At 43.6% G+C, this 24,902-nt stretch overlaps 1 protein-coding gene across 1 annotated transcript; it reads right to left on the bottom strand.

Annotated features, from left to right (window-relative positions):
• Positions 1–799: 799 nt before the first annotated feature.
• RPS5 (ribosomal protein S5) lies at positions 800–8,672 on the bottom strand. Its single transcript, XM_030970544.1, has 5 exons — positions 8,574–8,672; positions 7,093–7,198; positions 5,697–5,906; positions 4,878–5,027; positions 800–1,012 (listed from the first exon to the last, which is right to left on the bottom strand). The coding sequence occupies exons 2-5, from the start codon at positions 7,195–7,197 to the stop codon at positions 863–865; spliced, it is 615 nt and encodes a 204-aa protein (XP_030826404.1). The 5' UTR covers position 7,198; positions 8,574–8,672; the 3' UTR covers positions 800–862.
• Between the last annotated feature and the right edge of the window lie 16,230 nt (positions 8,673–24,902).

Here is a 24,902-nt window from a genome sequence, read left to right as displayed (position 1 = left end):
AGGGGAATTTTTGGGGGAAATTTGGGGGAAATTTTAGGGAAATTTTGGGCAATTTATGGATTTGGGGGGAATTTTTTTTAAATTTTGGGAATTGTGAGGGAATTTTTGGGGGGAGTTTGGGGAAATTTTTGGGGGAATTCAGGGAAATTTTGGGGAATTTCTTTTTTAATTTGGAGAATTTTCTGGGAATTTTTGAGAATTTTGGGAAATTTTTTAGTAATTTTTGGGGGAATTTTCAAGGAATTTTGTGAATTTTTAGGGGGAATATTGGGAATTTTTGGGGGAATTTGGGAAAATTATTTTGAGATTTCTTTTTGAATTTTGGGAGGAATTGGGGAATTTCAGAGAGAATTTTAAGGGAATTTTTGGGGGAGTTTTTTGGGAAATTTTGGGGATTTTTAGGGAATTTTTTGGGAATTCTGGGGGGAATTTGGGGAATTTTATTTCTATTTTGCGGGACTTTTTTTAATTTTGGGAATTTTGGGGGAATTTAGAGAAATTTTTAGGGGAATTTTTAATGGAATTTTGGGAATTTTTGGGGGGAATTTTGAGGGATTTTTGGGGGAAATTTTTGGGGGAACTTTAAAGAATTCTGGGAAATTTTTTATGGGGATTTTTGGGGGTGGGGAGAGGGAGTTGGGAAAATTCTGGAAAAATCCCTGGAATTCCAGAAGAATTGAAAGAAAAAAACCTCAAAATTCCAAAAAAAATCTCAAAAAAATTCACTAAAAACTCAGAAATTTCACCAAAAAATTAAAAAAATTTTTTTAAAAATTGTAATAAAACCCAAATTCCTGAATTCTGGCTCCAAATCCACCGATTTTATTGGGAATATTTGGGATTTTGGGGGAATTTGGGGTTTTTAGCGGTTGGATTTGGCCACGCGCTCCAGCTCGTCCTTCTTCTTGATGGCGTACGAGTTGGAGGAGCCCTGGGGAAAAAAATTAAAAATTTGGGGAAAAATTTGGGAATTTGGGGAGGAAATTTGGGAAAATGGGCAAAATTTGGGAATCTTGGGGGAAAATGGGGAAAAATTTGGGAATTTAGGGAGGAAAACGGGAAAAATTTGAGAATTTGGGGGGAAAATTGGGGAAAAATGGGCGGAAAAAAAATTGGGAATTTGGGGGGGAAAATTTGGGCATTTTGGGGATAAAATCAGGAAAGTTTTAGGAATTTTAAGGGGAAATGGGAAAAATGGGAAACAAAAAGAATTTTGGGGAAATTTGGGAATTTAGGGGGGAAAATTGGGAATTTTGGGGGGAAAAATTGGGAATTTTGGGGATAAAATGAGGAGATTTTTAGGAATGTTGGGGGGAAATGGGAAAAATTGGGAAAAGGGATTTTTAGGGGATTGGGGGTGGAATTTGGGGAATTTCTGGGATTTTCCGACCTTGGCAGCAAAATAGAGACCGACAGGGGAAAATGGAGAAAAATTAGAGGGAAAAATGGAAAAAAAAGGGGGAAATGGAAAAAGTAAAGAAAAAATGAGAAAAAAATCAGGAACAAAAATGAGGAAAAACTTGGGAAAAAATTAAGAGAAAATAAGGAAAATAAAGGAGAAAAATCAGGAAAAAAAAGGAAAAAAATCAGGAAAACAATGAGAAAAAAAATCAGGAAAAAAAGAGAGAGAAATGAGAAAAAAATCAGGAAAAATGCAAAAAAAAACAGGGAAAAAAGGGGGAAAAAGAGGGAAAAGAGAGAAAAGGGATTTTTGGGGATTGGGGGTGGAATTTGGGGAATTTCTGGGATTTTCCCACCTTGGCAGCAAAATAGAGACCAATAGGGGAAAATGGAGAAAAATTAGAGGGAAAAATGGAAAAAAAAAGGGGGAAATGGGAAAATGGGGAAAAATAAAGAAAAAGTGAGAAAAAAATCAGGGACAAAAATGAGGAAAAACTGGGAAAAATTAGGAGAAAATAAGGAAAATAAACGAGAAAAATCAGAGGAAAAAAAGGGAAAAAATCAGGAAAACAATGAGGAAAAATCAGGAAAAAAAGAGAGGAAAATGAGAAAAAAATCAGGAAAAATGCAAAAAAAAAAAGGGGAAAAAAGGGGGAAAAAGAGGGGAAAGGGATTTTTGGGGATTGGGGGTGGAATTTGGGGAATTTCTGGGATTTTCTGACCTTGGCAGCAAAATAGAGACCGATAGGGGAAAATGGAGAAAAATTAGAGGGAAAAATGGAAAAAAAAGGGGGAAATGGGAAAAAATAAAGAAAAAACCAGGAAAAGAAATGAGGAAAATTGGGGAAAAAATAGAAGAAAATAAGGAAAATAAAGGAGAAAAATCAGGAAAAAAAAGGGAAAAAATCAGGAAAACAATGAGAAAAAAATCAGGAAAAAAGAGGGAGAAATGAGAAAAAAAATCAGGAAAAATGCAAAAAAAAACAGGGAAAAAAAGGGGGGAAAAAAGAGGGAAAAGGGATTTTAGGGGATTGGGGGTGGAATTTGGGAAAATTTGGGATTTTCCGAGTTGGGGAGAAAAAAGAGAACAATGAGGGGAAAATGGAGAAAAATTAGGGGAAAAACACGGAAAAATAATGGGGAAATGGGAAAAAATCAAGATTTTGGGAAAAATTCCAGTAAAAAGGGGGGGGAAAATGAGGAAAAAATTGGAAAAAAAAAAAAAAATTTGGGGAAAAAGAAGGAAAAACCAAAGGAGAAAAAAAATTTTTCAGAAAAAAAATGTGAAAAAATCAGGGTAAAAAAGGAGGAAAAATCAGGAAAAAAAGAGGGAGAAATGTTAGAAAAACTCAGGAAAGCCATGCAAAAAAAAAAGATGGCCTGGGAGAGAAAATAATGGGAATTTTGGGGGAGATCGAGATTTTGGGGAAAATTTGGGAGTTTGGGGGAAAAAAAAACCGGAAAACTTGGGAAAGGGCTGAAAAATGGGAATTTTGGGGGAAAAAATCAGGAAAAAGAAGGAAAAATAATGGGAATTTTGGGGGGGGAAATGAAGATTTTGGGAAAATTTGGGACTTATGGAAGGAAAAAGCAGAATTTGGGAAAAAATCCCAGGAAAAATGGGGAAAATGAGGGGAAAATGAAGGGAAAATTGGGAGATGGTAAGAGAAAAATAATGGGAATTTGGGGGGGGGGAAATTGAGATTTTGGGAAAATTTGGGAGTTTGGGAAAAAAAAACCAGCAAAAAATGTGGGGAAAAAAAGAGGAAAAATAGTGGAAAAATAAGGAGAAAATGAAGGGAAAATTAGGAAAAATTAGAGAAAAATAATGGGAATTTGGGGGGGGAAATTGAGATTTTGGGGAAATTTACGCGTTTCGGGGGAAAAAAAAGGGAAAAAATGGAGTAAAAAATGGGACAAAGGGGGAATAAATGAGGGGAAAAATGCAAAAAGAAAGGGGAAAACGGGGAAAAAGTACCCAAAAAAACGGGGGAGAAATGGAGGAAAAAAGCAACAAAAAAAGAGAGAAAATAGGGAAAAAATTGGGAGAAAATGGGGGGAAGTGGGGAAAAAAAGGGGAGAAAATGGCAGAAAATGCCGAAAAAACGGAGGAAAAAATGCAAGAAAAATATGAAAAAAAATTTAAATTGAGTAAAAGTTAGGGGGGAAAACTGGGAAAAAATTAGGGAAAAATAAGGGGGAGAAAATGGCCAAAAATGCAAAAAAAAAGAGAAAAAATGCAAAAAAAATAGGGAAAAAAATTTAAAATTGAATAAAAGTTAGGGGGAAAAACTGGGAAAAAATGGGAAAAAATTAGGGAAAAATAAGGGGGAGAAAATGGCCAAAAATGCCAAAAAAAAAGAGGCAAAATGCAGAAAAAAAATAGGGGAAAAATTTTAAGTTGAGTAAAAGTTAGGGGAAAAATTGGGGGGAAAATTAGGGAAAAAAAGGGGAAAAAATGGCCAAAATTTGCGCAAAAAGGGAAAAATGCAAAAAAATAGGAAAAAAATTTAAAATGGGGTAAAAATTAGGGGAAAATTGCAAAAAATGGGAAAAATTAGGGAAAAATCAGGGGAGAAAATGGCCAAAAAATGCCAAAAAAAAAGGAAAAATGCAAAAAAAATAGGGAAAAAATTTAAAAATTGAGTAAAAGTTAGGGGAAAAATGGGAAAAATGGGGAAAATTAGGGAAAAAGCAGGGAAAAAATGGCCAAAAATGCCCAAAAAGAAAAAAAGAAAAAAAATAGGGAAAAAAATTTAAAATTGAGTAAAAGTTAGGGGAAAAATTGGGAAAAAATGAGGGAAAAATCAGGGGAGAAAATGGCCAAAAACAAGAAAAAAAAAAAAAAACAAAAAAATAGGAAAAAAATTTAAATTGAATAAAAAGTTAGGAGAAAAATTGGGAAAAAAGGGAAAATTAGGGAAAAATCAGGGGGAGAAAATGGCCAAAAATGCCCAAAAAAAAGAAAAAAAAAAAAATAGGAAAAAAATTTAAAATTGAGTAAAAGTTAGGGGGAAAATTGGGAAAAAATGGGAAAAAATTAGGGAAAAATCAGGGGGAGAAAATGGCCAAAAATGCCCAAAAAAAGAGAAAAAATGCAAAAAAAAAAAAAAAAAAATTTAAATTGAGTAAAAGTTAGGGGGAAAATTGGGAAAAAATGGGAAAAAATAGGAAAAATCAGGGGAGAAAATGGCCAAAAATGCCCAAAAAAAGAAAAAAATGAAAAAAAAAGGAAAAAAAATTTAAAATTGAATAAAATTTAGGGAAAAAAAGGGAAAAAATTAGGGAAAATGGGAAAAAAATCAGGAAAAAATGAAAAAAAAAAGCAGGAAAAAAGGAGGGAAAATGGGGGGAAAATGGAGAAAAAATGGAAAAAGCGATAAAAAATGGGGAAAAAATGGGGAAAAAATCAAGAAAAAAAAGGGAAAAAAACCGAAAACAAGAAAAAGGGAAATAAAGATAAAAGCGTTCGGAACGTTCTGAATTTTCGGAATGACCTGGTTGACCCTGCGCAGGGGGGACACGTCCACGGCCTGCCTGCGCACGGTGCCGGCGCGGCCGATGCGCGTCGAGTCCTCGCGCGGCCCCGAGTTGATGATGGCGTTGACCAGAACCTGCAGGGGGTTCTGGAAAACACACAGAAATCAGGGAATTCCCAAAAAATTCATCCCCAAATTCTTTTTTGTCCCTTCCCCCCGTTTTTCCTTCTCAAATCCCGTTTTTCCCCTAAAACCCCCCTTATTCCCATAGAAAATCCCTAATTTGTTTTCTGTTTTTCCCCTAAACATCCCATTTTTCCCTCCAAAACCCCCTTTTTTTCAATATAAATTTTTTCCCTATTTATCCTCCTAAAAATCTGATTTTTACTCCCAATTTTCCTCCTAAGAACCCCATTTTTCACCCTAAAAAAATCCCTCTTTTTTTCCCCCACTTCGCCCCTGTAAAATTCCCACTTTCCCCTCATTTTTCCCCCTAAAAATCCTGTTTCACCCTTATTTCCCCCCCTAAAAAATTGGATTTATTTCCCAATTTTTCCTGCTAAAAATCCGATTTTTCCCCCTAAAAAAATCCAATTTTTTTCCCCAATTTCCCCCATAAAAATCTCATTTTCCCCCCTAAAAACCCCACTTTTCCCATCGTTTTCCCCTCTAAAATTCCTTTTTTTCCCCCCATTTTTCCCCTAAAAATCTCATTTTTTCCCCGTTTTTCCCCATTTTTCCTCCGTTTTTCACCGGATTTTTTCCATTTTTCCTGGGATTTTTCCCCCAAATCCCCATTTTTTTGGGATTCCTCACCTCCCCAGTGAGCAGATGGATGATCTCAAAGGCGTGCTTCACGATCCTCACGGTCATCAGCTTCTTGCCGTTGTTCCTGCCGTGCATCATCATGGAGTTGGTGAGGCGCTCCACGATGGGGCACTGCGCCTTCCGGAAGCGCTTGGCCGCGTAACGGCCCGCAGAGTGAGGCAGGTATTTGGCATATTTCTCCTTCACTGCAATGTAATCCTGAAAATTCCAAACATTTTGGGGTCGGTTTTAGGGTCAAAACCCCCAAAAAGCCCGAAATTTTAGCTCAAGTCGCGTTAAAATTCAAATATTTCCCCATCGTGTTAATGCACAACAGAGTCAAACAAATACTTCATGTGTTTCTCCTGTATTGTGATGTAATGCTAAAAAAAATTGGGATTTTTGGGGTCAGTTTTGGGGTCAAAACCCTGAAAAATCGCAAATTTCCGAACCCAAATCCCATTAAAATTCAAATATTTTTCATTGTAGTAACATGGAGTGAAAGAGCTCTTGATAAATTTCTCCTTTGTGGCGATGTAATCGTAAAAAAATTTGGGAATTCCAGAAAATTTGGGATCAGTTTTGGGGTCAAAACCCCAAAAAATCCCAAAATTTTAGCTCAAATCCCATTAAAATTCACATACTTTTCATGGCGCTAATATGGAGCTAAAAAGTGCTCAATGAATTTCTCCTTTACTATGACGAATCATTTATAACATAATCCCAAAAAATTTGGGAATTTCAAAAAAATTTTGGGTTCAGTTTTGGGGTCAAAACCCTCAAAAATCCCAAAATTTTAGCCCAAATCCCATAAAAATCGAAATATTTTTTGTCACCTAATACCTCATAAAATGAGGGAGGAGCTCGGTCTATTTCTCGTATTTATCCTTCGTGATGATGTAATCCTAAAAAATTTGGAAATTCCAAAAAAATTGGGGAATTTTGGGATCAGTTTTGGGGTCAAAACCCTGAAAAATCCTGAATTTCCAGCCCTAATTCCACTCAAATTCAAATATTTTCCACTGGTCAATGATTTTCCTTCACTGCATAATCCAAATTTTTGGGGAATTTTGGTTGGATTTGTGATGCTGAATCAAATTTTTGGGGAATTTTGGTGAGTATGGATAAATTTTGGAATTTTGGGGTGTGGATGCGTATGGAATGGGGTGGGTAAATGGGAAGGGGAGCTAAGGGGGTTGTGTGAGGGAATTGGGGGTAAATTTGGGGTGGTGGCAAATTGGGAATGGTGAGGGTGGTGAAATTGGGTGGGTGTGATGTAAATTTTGGGGAAGGAGATGCTAAATTTTTGGGATTGGGGTGGTGTGCATAAATTTTTGGGGGAATTTTGGGGTTGGATTTGTGATGCTGAATCCCAAATTTTTGGGGGAATTTTGGGGATTCTCACCTGCAGGGAGATGTCGTTGATCTGGACGTCGTCCGTGCTCCATTTGCCGAACAATTTGATGTCCGGGGTCTCGGTCACGGCCGGAGCCGTCTCCCAATCCGTCATGCTGGGGGGAAAATGGGAAAAAATGAGGGGAAAAAGTGGGGGAAATGTAGGGAAAAAGTGAGGGAAAATATGGGGAAAAACGGGGGGAAATGTGGGAAAAAATTGGGAAACAGTGGGGGAAAAAAAAAAAAAAATGGTGGGAAAATAGGAATAAAAGGGGGAGGAAAAGGGGGAGGAAAGGGGGGAAAATATGGGGGGAAAAGGGGGGAAAATGTGGGGAAAAAATGAGGGGAAAAATTGGGAAAAGGGGGGAAAATATGGGGAAAAGTGGGAAATGTGGGGAAAAGTGTGGAAAAATGTGGGGAAAAATGTGAGGAAAAAATTTAGAAAAAGTGAGAAAAAATAGGAAAGAGCGGGGAAAAAGTGTGAAGAAAGCGGGGAAAGTAGGGAAAACAGAGGGAAAAATTGGGGGGAAATAAGAAAATTTGTTGGGGAAAAGGGGGGAAAAGTGTGGGTGGAAAAGTGAGAAAAGTGGGGGAAGAAATATGGGGAAAATGTGGGAAAAAATGTGGGGAAAAATATCAGGAGAAAGTGAGGAGAGAATGTGGTAAAATGGGAAAAAATATGGGGGGAAACTAAGAAAAAATGTGAAAAAAATATATTTTAAAAGGGGGGAAAATACGGGAAAAAGTGAGAGAAAAATACAGAGAAAAGGGGGGAAGGTGGGGGAAAAGGGGGGGTGTGGGAAAATGGGAAAAAAGGGAAAAATATGGGGGCAAATGTGGGAAATAGTGGCCAAAAGTGGGGAAAAAGGGAGAAAATGGGGAAAAAGCAGGAAAAAGTGGGAAAAGGGAATGTTGGACTCCCAGTTTTCCATTGGGAACCTCCTTTCCCCCCCACATCCTCATTTTTTTCCTCTCTGGATCCTCTTTCCCAATCTTATTTCCATCTAACCCACTCTGGGTTCCTTGTTCCCACGATTATTCCGAATTTTTTCCACTCGAAACCCATCTTTTCCTCCTCTTAACTATTTTTTCCCCATTTTTCCGACTTCCCCCCTAAATCTCATTTTCTCACTGCTTTTCCTCATTCCTGACTCTTATTCCCACTTTTTTCCTCTCAACCTTTTCCCAATCCCCCTTTTCCCTCCCTAAACCCGCCAATCCCAACTCAATCCTTTAATTTAAAACTAAATTTAAAACTAACCCTAACCCTAAATTTAAAACACCGAGACCGCCGCTTCTCTCCCCCCTTCCCCTCATGGCCGCCCTCCCCTCCCATCTCCATTTTTCCCCCTTTTCCGCCCCTCACCGCCCAAATTCCCACCCCGCCACCTTCCCCAGCCCTATTTTCTCCTCACAAATCCCATTTTTCCCCTCACAAATCCCATTTTTCCCAGAAAAATTCCCGTTTTTTCCCCGCGTTCCCCCCCTCACATGGCGGCGGCTTGTTCTCCGACCCGGCAAAAAGAGCGCTACGGGGCCTCCCGGCCGCTTATATAGCGGGCAGGGGTTCACTTCCGTTGGCGCGTGCGCAGTTTTGCTGTACGGCAAAAAACTTCCGCCACTCCAGCCCACACTGCGTGTGTTGCGCATGCGCCGTAGCGATGTTACGGACGCGGCCGCCATGTTGGTTACGGGCATTCGCCTCAAAGGTCACCGGGGTTGGTTTTAAGGGGGTAAAAACACGCGTGGGGGGCAAATGGGCGCTTTAGTGGGGTAAAAACACGCGCGGAGGTGATAAAAAGGTGACGAAGAGGTGACAAAGAGGTGACAAAGAAAGGACACAGAGGCCTGAGGGTGACACGCGGAGGGGAAATGGCCGCTCACGCATGGACGAGAAACGCGTGGACACTTATTATGCGAGGGCAAGGGGCCTGACCAATCACGGCTCGCGGCGTATGTGACGTCAGGTGTTGCTAGGCAGATTTAGGTGGGACCCCCTTTTGGGGGGTCATTTTGGGGACCTCAAAATTCAACCCCCCCCCAGACCCCTCTGCACCCAAAATCTCCCAAAATTCCTCCCCAAAATCCCCCTAAAAATCCCCCTAAAATCCCCCAAAAATCCCCCAAAAATCCACCTCAAAATCCCAAAAAATTATAAAAATCCCCCAAAAAATCTCAAAAAAAAAATCCCCCCAAAATCCCAAATTCCTCCCTCAAAACCCTCCAAAATTTCCCAAAAACGCCCCCCAATAAATCCCAAAGAAAACCCAAATAAAATTTTAAAAATCCTCCAAATTTTTGCTGCTTTTATTTTTTCATAATTGGAAATTTTGGGGTTTTTGGGGGATTTTTTGGGTTTTAATGGGATTTTTAGGGGAATTTGGGGGAGGGATTTTAGGGATTTTAAAGGGGATTTTTCGGGTTTTTGGGGATTTTTAATGGGATTTAAGGGAGATTTTTGGGAGGGATTTGGGGGGAATTTTTGGGGTTTTTTATGGGATTTTTTGGGAGTTTATAAATGGGACTTTTGGAGAAAATTGGGGGATTTTTTTGGTTTTTAAAATGGGATTTGAGGGGGATTTTTCGGAATTTTGGGGATTTTTAAAAATCAGATTTTAGGGGGATTTTGGGGGAATTTTTGAGGGATTTTTAATGGGATTTAAGAGGGATTTTTGGTTTTTTTTTATTTTGAATGGAATTTTGGGGTGGATTTTTGAGCAGGATTTGCGGGATTTTTGGGGATTTTTTTGGTGTTTTTAATGGGATTTAAGGGGGAATTTTGGGGCTTTTTTTTAGGGTTTTAAAATGGGATTTGAGGGGGATTTGGGGGAATTTTGGGGTTTTTTTAATGGGATTTTTTGGAGATTTTGGGGGATTTTTTGTTTTTAAAATGGGATTTGAAGGCAATTTTTCAGAATTTTGGGAGTTTTTTAAAAGGGGATTTTAGGGGGATTTTTAATGGGACTTTTGAGGGGATTTTGAGGGGATTTTGGGGTTTTTTAAATGTGATTTTGGGGTGAATTTCTGGAGAGAATTTTATAGATTTTGGGGAAAAATTTTTTGGAGATTTTTTTGGGATTTTTAGGGGATTTGGGGGGGATTTTTGAGGATTTTGGGGGCATTTGGGGGGATTTTTGAGGGGATTTTTGGGGTGATTTTGTGGATTTTCAGGACCCATCGCCGTCACCGTCCTGGGAGGGCCCTCAGATGCTGCCTGGGAAGGGAAAGTGACAAAAAATGGGGCAAAAAAGAGGAAAAAAGGGACAAAGAAGGTGCCAAAGGTGATGTCGGGGGTTCCTCACCTGCGTAGGTGTCACCGGGGAGGGGGGCGTAACCTGCAGGGCAAAAATGGGGCAAAAATGGAGAAAAATGGGCAAAAAATGAGCTAAAAAATAGGCAAAAAAGGGGGAAGAAAGTGACAGAAAGAGAGGAAAAGTGGAAAAAAGAGAAAAAAGGTGAAAAAAGTGACAAAAAAGGACAAAAGGGACAAAAATGAAGAAGAAGAAGGGATGGAAAAAGGGGGGAAAAGGACAAAAAATGACAAAAAGGGGAGAAAAAAGGGAGGGGAAAATGTGGAAAAGTGACAAAAAAAGGACAAAAATGATTTAAAAATGACCAAAAATGACCAAAAAGTGACATTGGGTCTCTCACCTGCACGGGTGTCACCAGGGAGCGGGGTGTAACCTGGAGGGAGAAAATGGGGCAAAAATGAGATGAAAATGAGAGAAAAGGGGACAAAAAAGTGACGAAAAGTGACAAAAATGGAACAAAAAGCCAGAAAAAACAGCATAAAAGTGATAATAAATGACCAAAAGTACCAAAAAAAGGGAAAAAATCGACAAAAAATAGCATAAAAGTGCAAAAAGTGACAAAAAGGTGTCTAAGAAGGACAAAAAGTAACAAAAAGCCTGAAAAAAACAGCATAAAAGTTACAAAGTGACAAAAATTGACAAGAAAGCGTAAAAGTGAAAAACAACGGGACAGAAAAGGACAAAATACGACAAAAAAGCAACAAAAACCAAGATAAAAGTGATAAAAAATGACAAAAAAGTGACAAAAAGTGACAAACAAGGGACAGAAAGGACAACATGACAAAATTGGACAAACAATTGACAAAAAGCAACAAAACCCAAGACAAAACAGCATAAAAGTAACAAAAAAGGGACAAAAATCGACAAAAAACAGCATAAAAAAGCATAAAAATGACAAAAATGACATAAAAGTGACAAAAACCAGTATAAAAATGACAAAAAGTGACGTAAAAGTGACCAAAAAAATCACAAAAAGTGAAAAAACGGAGACAGAAAAGGACAAAACACGACAAAATTGGACAAAAAAGTGACAAAAAAGCAATAAAAACCAGCATAAAAATGACAAAAAAATGACATAAAAGTGACAAAAAGTGACATGGAAGTGACATGAAGGTGCCACCTCGGTGTCCCCCCGTTGTCACCTGTGCTGAGGTAGCGGCAGAGGCCGAAGGTGAAGAGGAGGAGCCCCAGGAGCAGCGCCAGCACCGCCAGGGCCACCATGAGGGACAACCTTGGGGACAACCCCGGAGCTGTGGGGACAAAAATTGGAAATCGATTCGGACAAAAATTCAAAAAATTCACCCCCAAAAATTAAAAAAAAAAAAAATCCCCACAAAATTTGAAAAAATCCACCCAAAATTAAAGGGAATCCACCCAGAAATTTAAAAAATCCACCCCAAATGTTAAAAAAAAACCTTAAAGAAAAAACTTTTTTTTAATTCCCTCAGTAATTTTAAAAAATCCACCCAAAAATTAAAAGAAATCCACCCAGACATTTAAAAAAATGTAAAATAATCCACCCAGAAATTAAATAAAAGCCACCTCCCATAAAATTTTTTTAAATCTCTGAAGATTAAAAAAAATAATTGAAATAAACCCTCAAAAAATGCCCAAAAAATTTTTAAAAAAATCCCCATAAATCCCCCAGAAAAAACTTTAAAAAACCCCCCAAAAGTGTAAAAGAATCACAAAATTCAATTAAAAAATCAACATAAATGCAAAAAATCCTCAAAAATTGCCAAAACCCCCAAAATCCCTAAACTAAAAAGAAACCTAAACAAAAAAACCAAAAAAAGAAAAAATCCCCCAAAAAGTCAAAAAATTGCAAAAAATGCATCCAAAATTTAAAAAAGAAATCTGAATAAACCCTCAAAAATTCCCCAAAAATTCCCAATAACCCAACACCAAAAAAACTCCTAAACATCCCCAGATAAAAACTAAAAATCCTCCCAAAAATGTAAAAAAAATCATAAAAAATGCACTTAAAATTCAAAAAAAATCTGAATAAACCCTCAAAAAGCCCCAAAAATCCCAAAAAATTCCCTAAAATCTCCCAAAATCCCCCAAATTACCCCAAAATCTCCCAAAATGTCCTCACCCCACGTGACCCGTGAGGGGCTCCTCCAGGCTGGGGTGCAGCGCCAGGCACTCGAAAGTGTCCCCAGACGTCCCCGGTGGCACCTGGATCGTCACCTGCGCCCGGAAGGTTCCGTCCCCCACCGGCAGCGCCCGGGTTTGTCCCGAAGTGTCCCCGACGGTGTCCCCGACGGTGTCCCCAACGTTGTCCCCAATGATGTCCCCGTTGCGGAGCCACCTCAGGGTGATCTCGGCCGGGGAGAAGCCCCAGGCGTAACACACCAGGGCCAGCGCAGGGCCCGAGCGCTCGGGGACGATCTGCAGCTGTGGTGGTGCTGGGGGGACATTTGGGGACATTTGGGGACATGGTAGAGGTGGCTTTGTGGCACCAAATGGCACCAAAATGACCAAAAATGGGCTCAAAATGGCCCCAAAATTGCGAAAAACGGGCTCAAAATGGCCCCAAGATGGCCGCCAATGTCCTGAGGTGTCATCAAATGTCCTCCTCAAAATGGCCACCAGGGTGTCCCAAAATGGCCGCCAGCGTCACCAAAATGGCCCCAAAATGGGCCCAAAAGGGCTGAAAATGGCCCCCAAATGGCCCCAAATGTGTTCCAAAATGGTCTCAAATGTGTCCCCAAATGTGTCCCCAAAAGTGTCCCCAAATGTGTCCCTAAAATGACGTAAAAATGGGCTCAAAATGGCCCCAAGATGGCGAAAAGTGGGCTCAAAATGGCCGCCAATGTCCTGAGGGGTCACCAGATGTCCTCCTCAAAATGGCCGCCATTGTGCCCAAATAGGCCCCAAAATGGCCACCAATGTCACCAAATGGTCCCAAAAATGGCCCCAAATGTGTCCCCAAAAGTGTCCCCAAAAATGTCCCCAAATGGCCCCAAAAGTGGTCCCAAAATGGGCCACACAAAATGGCCGCCAATGGGCTCCAAAATGGCCGCCAGTGGGCCCAAATGTGCCCCAAAATGGCCCCAAAAGTGTCCCAAATGGGCCGAAAATGGTCCCAAAATGGCCCCACATGTGTCCCCAAAAGTGTCCCCAAAATTGTCCCAAAATGGCCCCAGATGTGTCCCCAAAATGTCCCCAAAATTGTCCCCAAATGGCCCCAAAATTGCGAAAAATGGGCTCAAAATGGCCGCCAATGTCCTGAGGCGTCATCAAACGTCCCCCTCAAAATGGCCGCCAGTGTCATCAAAATGGTTCCAAATTATCTCCCAAATGTCCCCAATGTCCCCAATGTCCTCAACGTCTCCAATGTCACCAAATGTCCCCAATGTCCCCAACATCCCCAATGTTCTCAAAGTTCCCAGATATCTCCAACACCCCCAATGTCCCCAATGTCCCCAATGTTCTCAGTGTCCTCAATGTCCTCAATGTCCCCAATATCCCTCAATGTCCCCAATGTTCTCAAGGTTCCCAGATGTCTCCAACATCGCCAATGTCTCCAATGTCGCCAATGTCCCCAAATGTTCTCAGTGTCCCCAATGTCCCCAACTCCCCCAATGTCCCGATGTCCCCGATGTTCTTAAGGTTCCCAGATGTCTCCAACATCTCCAATGTCCCCAATGTCCCCAACACCCCCAATGTCCCCAACACCCCCAGTGCCTGCAATGTCCCCAATGTCCCCAACACCCCCAATGTCCCCAACACCCCCAGTGCCTGCAATGTCCCCAATGTCCCCAACACCCCCCAATGTCCCCAACACCCCCAATGCTTCCAATGTCCCCAGTGTTCTCAAAGTTCCCAGATGTCCCCAATGTCCCCAACGTCCCCAACACCCCCCAACACCCCCAAACCCCCAATGTCCCCAATGTCCCCAACACCTCCAATGTTCTCAAGGTTCCCAGATGTCTCCAACAGCTCCAATGTCCCCAATGTCCCCAACGTCCCCAATGTCCCCAACACCCCCAATATCCCCAACGTCCCCAATGCCCCCCAATGTCCCCAATGTCCCCAACGTCCCCCAACGTCCCCAATGTCCCCGATGTCCTCAACGTCTCCAATGTCACCAAATGTCCCCAATGTCCCCAACACCCCCGATGTCCCCAACACCCCCAATGTCCCCAACACCCCCAATGTCCCTGCTGTCCCCGATGTCCCCAATGTCCCCAACGTCCCCAATGCCCCCAATGTCCCCGATGTCCCCGATGCCCCCAACACCCCCAATGTCCCCGCTGTCCCCAATGTCCCCAATATCCCGATGTCCCCAACACCCCCAACACCCCCAATGTCCCCGATGTCCTCAATGTCCCCAACACCCCCAATGTCCCCCCCGCCCCCAATGTCCCCAATGTCCCCAATGTCCCCAATGTCCCCAATGTCCCCAACGTCCCCAATGTCCCCAATGTCCCCAATGTCCCCAATGTCCCCGATGCCCCCAACACCCCCGATGTCCCCAACACCCCCAATGTCCCCCCTGTCCCCAATGTCCCCAATATCCCAATGTCCCCAACACCCCCAACACCCCCAATGTCCCCGATGTCCTCAATGTCCCCAATGTCCCCAACGTCCCCAATGTCCCCAATGTCCCCAATGTCCCCAATGTCCCCGATGCCCCCAACACCCCCAATGTCCCCGCTGTCCCCAATGTCCCCAATATCCCAATGTCCCCAATACCCCCAACACCCCCAATGTCCCCAATGTCCCCAATGTCCCCAATGTCCCCAACACCCCCAATGTCCCCGATGTCCTCAATGTCCCCAATGTCCCCAACGTCCCCAATGTCCCCAATGTCCCCAATGTCCCCGATGCCCCCAACACCCCCGATGTCCCCAACACCCCCAATGTCCCCGCTGTCCCCAATGTCCCCAATATCCCAATGTCCCCAAACACCCCCAATACCCCCAATGTCCCCAATGTCCCCAATGTCCCCAATGTCCCCAATGTCCCCGATGTCCCCAACACCCCCAATGTCCCCAATGTCCCCAATGTCCCCAATGTCCCCAATGTCCCCGATGCCCCCAACACCCCCAATGTCCCCGATGTCCTCAATGTCCCCAATGTCCCCAACGTCCCCAATGTCCCCAACGTCCCCAATGTCCCCGATGTCCCCGATGCCCCCAACACCCCCAATGTCCCCGCTGTCCCCGTGGTCCCCTCACCTCTCAGCGGCGGCCACACCCTCCTGGGCAGCTCCAGGCAGAGCCGCCGGCGCTGGCGCAGCCGCTGTCCCCACCTGCTGTCCCCGGCCAGCGCCTGGGCCAGCCCGTCCCCAAGTGTCCCCAAGAGTCCCCCCTCCTGGCAGGGACCGGCGCGGGGTCCCCGAAGGTCCCCGCACACGAGCGGCATCTGGGACAGGGCCAGCAGCACCTCCTGGGAGCCGTTGGTGGCCAGCAGGGAGCCGTCTGCGGCCAGCGAGCACCACGAGGCCACCTGCAGCACGAACGGGGCTGAAAGGGACCAAAAAATGGCATTTCAATCCCATTTTAATGGGATTTTTAATCCCATTTTGGGGGAAATTTTGGAGTTTTTTGGAGATTTTTTGAGGATTTTATTTTGATTTTTGGGAGGTTTTATTTCGATCTTTTGGGGATTTTTTGAAAGGATTTTTAAATTTTATTTTGATTTTTGGGGGTTTTCGGGGGATTTTTTTGGGGATTTTTACTGGGATTTTGGGGCATTTTTGAGGATTTTATTCCGATTTTTTGGCAGGTTTTTTAAGGATTTCTGGTGGAATTTTGGGGGGATTTTTTTTTTTGGTAGTTTTGGGGGGATTTTCTGGGATTGCTTGTGATTTTTATTTTGCGGGGTTTTATTTTGATTTTTGGGGGATTTTTTTAGGATTTTTGTGGGATTTTTTTCAGGATTTTTTCAGATTTTTTGTGGTCTTTTGAGATTTTATGGGGGATTTTTCAGGATTTTTTGGGGATTTTATTTCAGTTTTTTGAGGGAGCTTTTGGTGATTTGTTAGGGGATTTTTTCAGATTTTCTTGGGATCTTTTGGGATTTTTGCGTAATTTGGGGGGATTTTTGGGTGGGGTTTTTTGTGATTTTTTAGGCATTTTATTTCAATGTTTGGGGTTTTTTAAAGATTTTTGGGGATTTTTTTCGGGGGATTTTTTTCGGATTTTTTTTTGGTGGTCTTTTGGAATTTTTCCGGGATTTTTCGATTTTTTGTGATTTTTTAGGGGCTTTATTTTTTTTTTTTGGGAGCTCTTTTAAGATTTTTTGTGGGGTTTTTTTAGGATTTTTTCTGGATTTTTTGGTGGTCTTTTGGGAGCCTCCAAACCTCCCCAAATTCCCGATTTTTCACCCCAAAATCCGCGCCCCTCCCCCCAAATCTCTTAGGGCGGATCCCCCTCGACCGCCCCTCATCCCCAACTTCCCCTTTTCCCAAATTTCCTCAAATTTCCCCCAAATTTCACCAATTTTTTCTCCCGCCAAATCCGCTTCCCACAAGGCGCAGCCCCTCCCCAAACCTCCCCAAATTCCCCATTTTTCACCCCAAAATCCGCGCCCCTCCCCCCAAATCTCTTAGGGCGGATCCCCTCGACCCCCCCTCGTTCCCAACTTCCCCTTTTCCCAAATTTCCCCCAATTTTTTCCCTTTTTTTCCGCTTTTTTCCCCCGAATCCGCGCTCCTCACCAGCCCCGGGAGCGCCGAGCGCCGCCAGCAGCAGCCGCAGCGGCAGCATCGCGAACTGGGACGAACTGGGACGAACTGGGACGAACTGGGAGGGACTGGGAGGTGTTTTTGGGGATATTTGGGGACATTTTGGGGCAGCCAATGGGAGCGCGAGGAGGGCGCGCGTCATTTGTTGTCAGGCAGGGCTGGGCTGGGAGAGGACGCGAGAGGGACTTGGAGCGAACTGGGATGGACTGGGAGGGACTGGGACAAACTGGGAGGGACTGGGAGGGACTGGGAGGGACTGGGAGGGATTGGGAGGGACTGGGATGGACTGGGAGGGAACTGGGAGGGACTGGGAGGGAACTGGGATGGACTGGGAGGGACTGGGAGGGACTGGGAGGAACTGGGGTGGACTGGGAGGGACTGGGAGGGACTGGGATGGACTGGGAGCACTGGGAGGGACTGGGATGGACTGGGATGGACTGGGAGGGACTGGGAGGAACTGGGATGGACTGGGAGGGATTGGGATGGACTGGGATGGACTGGGAGGGATTGGGAAGGACTGGGAGGGATTGGGAGGGACTGGGAGGAACTGGGAGGAACTGGGATGGACTGGGAGGGACTGGGAGGGATTGGGAGGGACTGGGAGGAACTGGGAGGAACTGGGAGCACTGGGAGGGACTGGGAGGGATTGGGAAGGACTGGGAGGAACTGGGAGCACTGGGAGCCACCCCGGGAGCTGGGACTGAGACCAGGATCCGGACTGGGATCAGAACCGGGACCGGGACTGGGACTGGGACAAAACCGGGATCAGGATCAGGACTAAAACCCGGACCAGGATCAGGACCAGGACCTGGACCAGGGTCGGAACCAGGATCAGGATCAGAACCAGGATCAGGAGTAAAATCAGCACCAGAACTCGGACCAGGATCAGAACCAAAACCAGGATGGGGACTTGGATCGGGATCAGGCTCAAGGATTGGGATCAGGATCAGAACCAGGATGAGGACTAAAACCAGGATCAGAACCTGGATGAGAACTTGGATCAGGATCAAGGTCAGGATCAGGATCAGAACTGGGATCAGAACTGAAACCTGCACCAGAACTGGGACTGGGACCAGGATCAGAACTAAAACCTGGACCAGAATCTGGATCAGGATCAGAACCAGGATCAGGAGTAAACCCAGGACTAAACTCAGGACCAAACCCAGCACTGTGACAAACAAGGACACGGACTCTGCCAAAGTTTGGATTTATTGCGGAAAGTCGGGTTTAACTCGCAAATTCCCAAATGTCTGATTCCCACGGGGATGAGCTCAGCCTGTGAACGGAAACACAAAACCGGGATTAGGGACGGGACTGGGACTGGGACCGGGATTGGGGTCAGAACCAGGACCGGGATCAGGACCAGGACTGGGACTGGGGTCAGGATTGGGACTGGGATCAGGATTGGGACTGGGACTGGGATTAGGATCAGGGCCAGGACCGGAACTGGCACTGGGATCAGAATTAGGACTGGGATCAGAAGTAGGACTGGGATTAGGATCAGGATTGGGACTGGGATCCGAATTGGGACTGGGTTTAGGGCTGGGAATTAGGATTAGGGTCGGACTGGGATTTGGACCAGGACCAGGACCAGGACCAGGACTGGGATCAGACCCAGAATTGGGCCTGGGCCTGGGCCTGGGATTGGGATCAGGATAAGGATCAGGATCGGGATCAGGATCAGAACCAGACCCAGGCCCAGGCCCAGGCCCAGTCCCAGGTTTAGGCCCAGGCCCAGACCCAGGTTTAGGCCCAGGTTTAGGCCCAGGCCCAGACCCAGGCCCAGGCCCAGGCCCAGTCCCAGGTTTAGGCCCAGGCCCAGACCCAGGTTTAGGCCCAGGCCCAGTCCCAGGTTTAGGCCCAGGTTTAGGCCCAGGCTTAGGCCCGGGCCTAGGCCCAGGTTTAGGCCGGGCCTATCCGGTACCGTCGTGGTCCCTGCGGGCCAGCAGGGCCAGGCCCAGGCCCAGCAAGGCCAGGACCAGCCCCAAGGCCAGCGCGGCTCCGGCCAGCGCCGTGTCCAGCTGCTCGTCCAGCGCCGTGTCCGGAGCCACTGCGGACACGGACACGCGGTCACCCCAAAAATCCGCACCAAAATCCCCCAAAATTCACCCCAAAATATCCCCAAAATCCACCCCGAATCCCCAAAATGACACCAAAATCAGCCCCCAAATCACCCAGAAATCCACCAAAAATGCCCCCAAAACACCCCAAAAATCCACCAAAAATGACACAGAAATCAACTCCAAATTTACCCCAAAAATCATCCAGAAATACCCGCAAAATCACCCAAAAATCACCTAAAAATACCCAAAAAATCACTCAGAAATTCACCCAAAGTACCCCAAAAAATCCCCAAAAATCACGAAAAAATCCCCCAAAAACCCCCCAAAATCCCCCAAAATCCCCAAAAAACCCCCTAAAAATCCCCCAAAAATCCCTGAAAAATCATGAAAAAATCCCCCAAAGCTCCCCCCAAAATCCCAAAAAATCCCCCAAAAAAATCCCCCCCAAAAAAAATATTGCCCCCAAAATCGCCAAAAAATAATAAAAAATCATTAAAAAATCCACAAAAAACCTCAAAAAATAAATCCCCAAAATTCCCCAAAAAAACTCCAAACAAACCCGAAAAAATCCCCAAAAAATCCCCCCAAAATCCCCCCAAAATAAAGAAAAATCATGAAAAAATTGCCCCAAAATTCCCCCAAAAAATCCCAAAAATCCCCCAAAAATCCAAAAAAATCCCCCCACCGAAAAAAAAATCCCTCCAAAATCGCCAAAAAATTATAAAAAATCATGAAAAAATCCACAAAAACCTCAAAAAATCCCCAAAATTCCCCCCAAAAAAACCTCTGGAAAAATCCGAAAAAAATCCCCCCAAAAAAACCCCAAAATAAAGAAAAATCATGAAAAAATTGCCCCAAAATTCCCCCAAAAAATCCCCCCAAAATTCCCCAAAAAATCCCCAAAAAATCCCCAAAAAATCCCCCAAAAATCCCCCACAAATCCCCAAAAATCCAAAAAAAAACCCCCAAAAATCCCCAAAAATTCCCCCAAAAAATCCCCAAAAATTCCCCCAAAAATCCCCCAAAATCCCCCACAAATTCCCAAAAATCTCCCAACATTAAAATTCCCCAAATCCCGCCTCACCCCAGTAGGCCACCACTCGTGGTGGCGTTGTCCTTGCCCGGTGACCCCGTGGGCGACGGGCGCCCGGCATCCTCGGGCCGGGGGGGGTCGGGGAAAGTCGGGAAATTCGGACGAAAAGTGCGGGTCGGGGTTGGGGACAAAGGGACTAAAGTGACCCCGCAAGCGACCCGGCCCGGCCACCGAGGGCTCCAAGGCGGTCAGCGAGGGGGGGGAAGATGTTCTCCACCAGGCACACCAGGGTGGTGGCACCTCCTGGGGGGGGATGGGCGGGGGGGGGGCTACGCAATCCCCAGACCCACCAGGTTCCTGGGGGAAAATGGGAAAATTGGTTAAAAATGGGAAATATGGGTCAAAAATGGGAAAAAATGGAAATTATAGGAGAAATAATGGGGAAAATGGGATGGAGAATGGGATGGGAGATGTTCTCCACCAGGCACACCAGGGTGGTGGCACCAGGGACACCCCAACAAAAGGATTCCTGGGGGAAAAATGGGAAAAATGGGAAAAATTAAAATTATGGGAGAAATAATGGGGAAAATGGGATTTGGAATGGGAAAGTGAGAAAGATTATGGAGGAATTGGGGATGGGGGGTGTTCTCCACCAGGAACACCAGGTGGTGGCACGGATTCTGGGGTGAAAAAATGTGGAGAGAAAAATTATGGGAAAAATTGGGGAAATGGGAAGACTTATGGGGAAAATGGGGAAGCATAATATGGGGAAAATGGGGAAAAAAAGGAGAAAATTGGATTGGAAAAATGGGGAAATGGGAAAAATTAGAAAATTATGGGGAAAATAATGGGGAAATGGAAAAAATAGCGAGAGGGAAAAGGTGGAAAATGGGGGGAAAGGGGCTTAGGAAAAATGGGACTGGAAAAATAGGAAAAAATGTAAAAAAATGAGAATTTTTTAAGTTGTGGTTTCCATCCTTTCCTCCCAATTTTCACTCCCATGCCCCAAATTTTTGACAATTTCCATCCCTCCAACCCAATTTTCCCAGACGTTCTCCACCCATCCAGCCCCAAATTTCCCCACATTCTCACACTTTTTTAAATTCCCAAATTTTCACTCTCTCCATCCCAAATTTTCCCCACATTCTCCACACTCTTTATCCCAAATTTTTCCCACATTTTCCACCCCTTTCATCCTAAAAGTTCCCCTAAATTCCTCACACTCTCCCAATTTTACACACTCAGCCCATTTTTCCCATATTTTCCATCTCTCCATCCCCAAATATTTCACTCTCAGGTCCCAAAATTTTTCAAATTCTCCATCCCCAATATTTCCCCCAATTTCCATCCCTCCACCCCAATGTTTTCCACATTTTCACATTCTTTATCCCCAATTTTTTCCACATTTCCCACCCTTTCATCCTCAATTTTTCTCCACATTTTTGACCCTTTAATTCTCCAATTTCCCCCAATTTTTTCCCAAATTTCCCCCAACTTTTCCCCCAATTTTTTCCCAAATTTCCCCCAATTTTTCCCCAAATTTCCCCCAATTTTTTCCCAAATTTCCCCAACTTTTCCCCCAATTTCCCCACCCTTTTCCCCCCAATTTTTTCCCAAATTTCCCCCAATTTTTTCCCAAATTTCCCCCAACTTTTCCCTCAATTTTTTCCCAAATTTCCCCCAATTTTTTCCCAAATTTCCCCAATTTTTTTCCCAAATTTCCCCCAACTTTTCCCCCAATTTCCCCCAAGTTTCCTCCAATTTTTCCCAAATTTCCCCAATTTTTTTCTAGAAGAATTTCCCCCCAACTTTTCCCCCAATTTTCCCCACCCACACTTTTCTCAGTTTTTTTCTCAGATTTCCCCCAAATTTTCCCCCAATTTCCCCTCAACTTTCCCCCCAATTTTTCCCCAAATTTCCCCAATTTTTCCCCAAATTTCCCCAACTTTTCCCCCAATTTCCCCACCCTTTCCCCCAATTTTTTTTCCCATTTTCCCCAATTTTTTCCCAAATTTCCTCTCTTTTCCCTCTTAATTTTTTCCCAAAATTTCCCCCATTTTTTCCCAAATTCTCCAATTTTTCCAAATTTCCCCCAACTTTTCCCCAATTTCCCCACCCTTTTTTCCCCAATTTTTCCCAAATTCTCCCAATTTTTCCCAAATTTCCCCCCAACTTTTCCCCCAATTTCCCCCCACCCTTTCCCCATTTTTTCCCAAATTTCCCCAATTTTTTTTCCCAAATTTCCCCAACTTTTTCCTCAATTTTTTCCAAATTTCCCCAATTTTTTCCCCAAATTCCCCAATTTTTTCCCAAATTTCCCCAACTTTTTCCCCCAATTTCCCCACCCTTTTCCCCAATTTTTTTCCAAATTCCCCAATTTTTTCCAAATTTCCCCCAACCTTTCACACCCAATTTCCCCCACCCTTTTTCCCCAATTTTTTCCCAAATTTCCCCCCTTTTTTTCCCAATTTCCCCCCAACTTTTTCCCTCAATTTTTTCCCAAATTTCCCCCAATTTTTTCCCAAATTCCCCCAATTTTTTCCCAAATTTCCCCCAACTTTTCCCCCAATTTCCCCACCCTTTTCCCCAATTTTTTTCCAAAACTTCCCCAAATTTTCCCCAAATCCACCCAAAAATTCCCCAAATTTTCCCAAAAAAATCCCCCAAAATCCCAAATTCCCAAAAATCCCCAAAACCCCCCAGAAATCCTCCTGAAAATTCCGGAACAAATGCGAAAAATTCCAAAAAATTCCCAAAATTCACCAAAAATCCCCCAAAAATCTCCAAAAAATTCCCCAAAAATAAATCCCCCAAAATGCCCCAAAAATCTCCCAAAAATCCCCCAAAAATTCCACAAAAATTTCCCCAAATCCCCTTTTTTTCCCCAAAATTCCCCCCAGAAAATCAAAAAAAATCCCCAAAACTGCCCCCAAAACCACCCAAAAAAATCCCCCAAAATCCCCCAAAAAATCCCAAAAATTCCCAAAAATTCCCAAATTTCCCCTTGAAACCCCCAAATTTCCCCAAATCCCCATTTTTCCCCAAAAATCCCCCCAAAAATCCCAAAAATCAAAAAAATCCCAAAAAATCAAAAAATCCCCAAAACTTCCGCAAAATTGCCCCAAAACCACCCAAAAAATCCCCAAAAATTCCCCAAAACTCCCCAAGATCCCCAAAACCCCCCAGAAATCCTCCTCAAAATTCTGGACAAATGGGAAAAATTCCAAAAAATTCCCAAAATTCACCAAAAATCCCCCAAAAAATCTCCAAAAAATTCCCCAAAATAAATCCCCCCAAAATGCCCCAAAAAATCCCCCAAAAATCCCCCAAAAATTCCCCAAATTTCCCCAAAATCCCCATTTTTCCCCAAAAAATCCCCCCAAAATTCCCCCCAGAAAATCAAAAAAAATCCCCAAAACTGCCCCCAAAATCCCCCAAAAAATCCCCAAAAAATTCCCAAAAATCCCAAATTTCCCCTTGAAACCCCCAAATTTCCCAAAATCCCCATTTTTCCCCCAAAAATCCCCCCAAAAAATCCCGAATAATAAAAATCCCCGAAAAATCAAAAAAATCCCCAAAACTTCCCCCAAAATTGCCCCAAAACCACCCAAAAAATCCCAAAATTGCCCCAAAATCCCCCTGAAAATCTCCCAAAAATTCCCAAAAAATCCCCCCAATTTTCCCAAAATCCCCTTTTTTCCCCCCAAAAAATTCCAAAAAAAATCCCCAAAAATCAAAAAATGCCCCAAAATCCCCCAAAATATTCCGGAAAAAAATGGGAAAAATTTTTAAAAAATCCCCCAAACTGCCCCAAAACCACCCAAAAATCCCCAAAAAAATTCCCAAAAATTCCCCAAATCCCCCATCATCCTCCAAAACCCCCAATTTTCCCAAAATCCCCATTTTCCCCAAAAAAGTTCCCCCAAAAAATAAAAAAAATCCCCCAAAAATCAAAAAAAATGCCCAAAATCCCCCCAAAAAAAAAAAAAATCCCAAAAAATCCCAAATTTCCCCTCGAAACCCCCAAATTTCCCAAAATCCCCATTTTTCCCCCAAAAATCCCCCCAAAAAATCCCAAAAATCAAAAAAATATCCCCCGAAAAATCCAAAAAATCCCCAAAACTTCCCCCAAAATTGCCCCAAAACCACCCAAAAAATCCCAAAAAATTCCCCAAAATTCCCCAAAATCCCAAAATCCCAAAAATCCCCAAAACCCCCCAGAAATCCTCCTGAAAAATTCCGGAAAAAATGGGAAAAATTCCAAAAAATTCCCAAAATTCACCAAAAATCCCCCAAAAATCTCCAGAAAATTCCCCCAAAATAAACCCAAATCCCCAAAAAATCCCCCCAAAAATCCCCCAAAAATCCCCAAAAATTCCCCCATCCCAAAATTTTCCCAAAATCCCCAAAATTTCCCCCAAATCCCCCAAAAAACTCCCCAAAAATCAAAAAATCCCCAAAAATCCCCCAAACCCCGCCCACCCAAAAATACAAAAAACCACCAAAAAATCCCCAAAAACCCCCAAAAAATTCCCAAAATTCCCCCAAAAAACCTCTGGAAAAATCCGAAAAAAATCCCCAAAAAACCCCAAAATAAAGAAAAATCATGCAAAATGGCCTGCCCCAAATTCCCCAAAAAATCCCCAAATTCCCCAAAAAATCCCCTAAAATCCCTAAAAATCTCCCGAATCTAAAAATCCCCAAAATCCCTAAA

This window comes from Camarhynchus parvulus, unplaced genomic scaffold (assembly GCF_901933205.1).
Source record: "Camarhynchus parvulus unplaced genomic scaffold, STF_HiC, whole genome shotgun sequence".
Taxonomy (NCBI): domain Eukaryota; kingdom Metazoa; phylum Chordata; class Aves; order Passeriformes; family Thraupidae; genus Camarhynchus; species Camarhynchus parvulus.
Note: the sequence above shows the minus strand (reverse complement) of the source record. Positions and strands in the feature narration are given on the sequence as shown.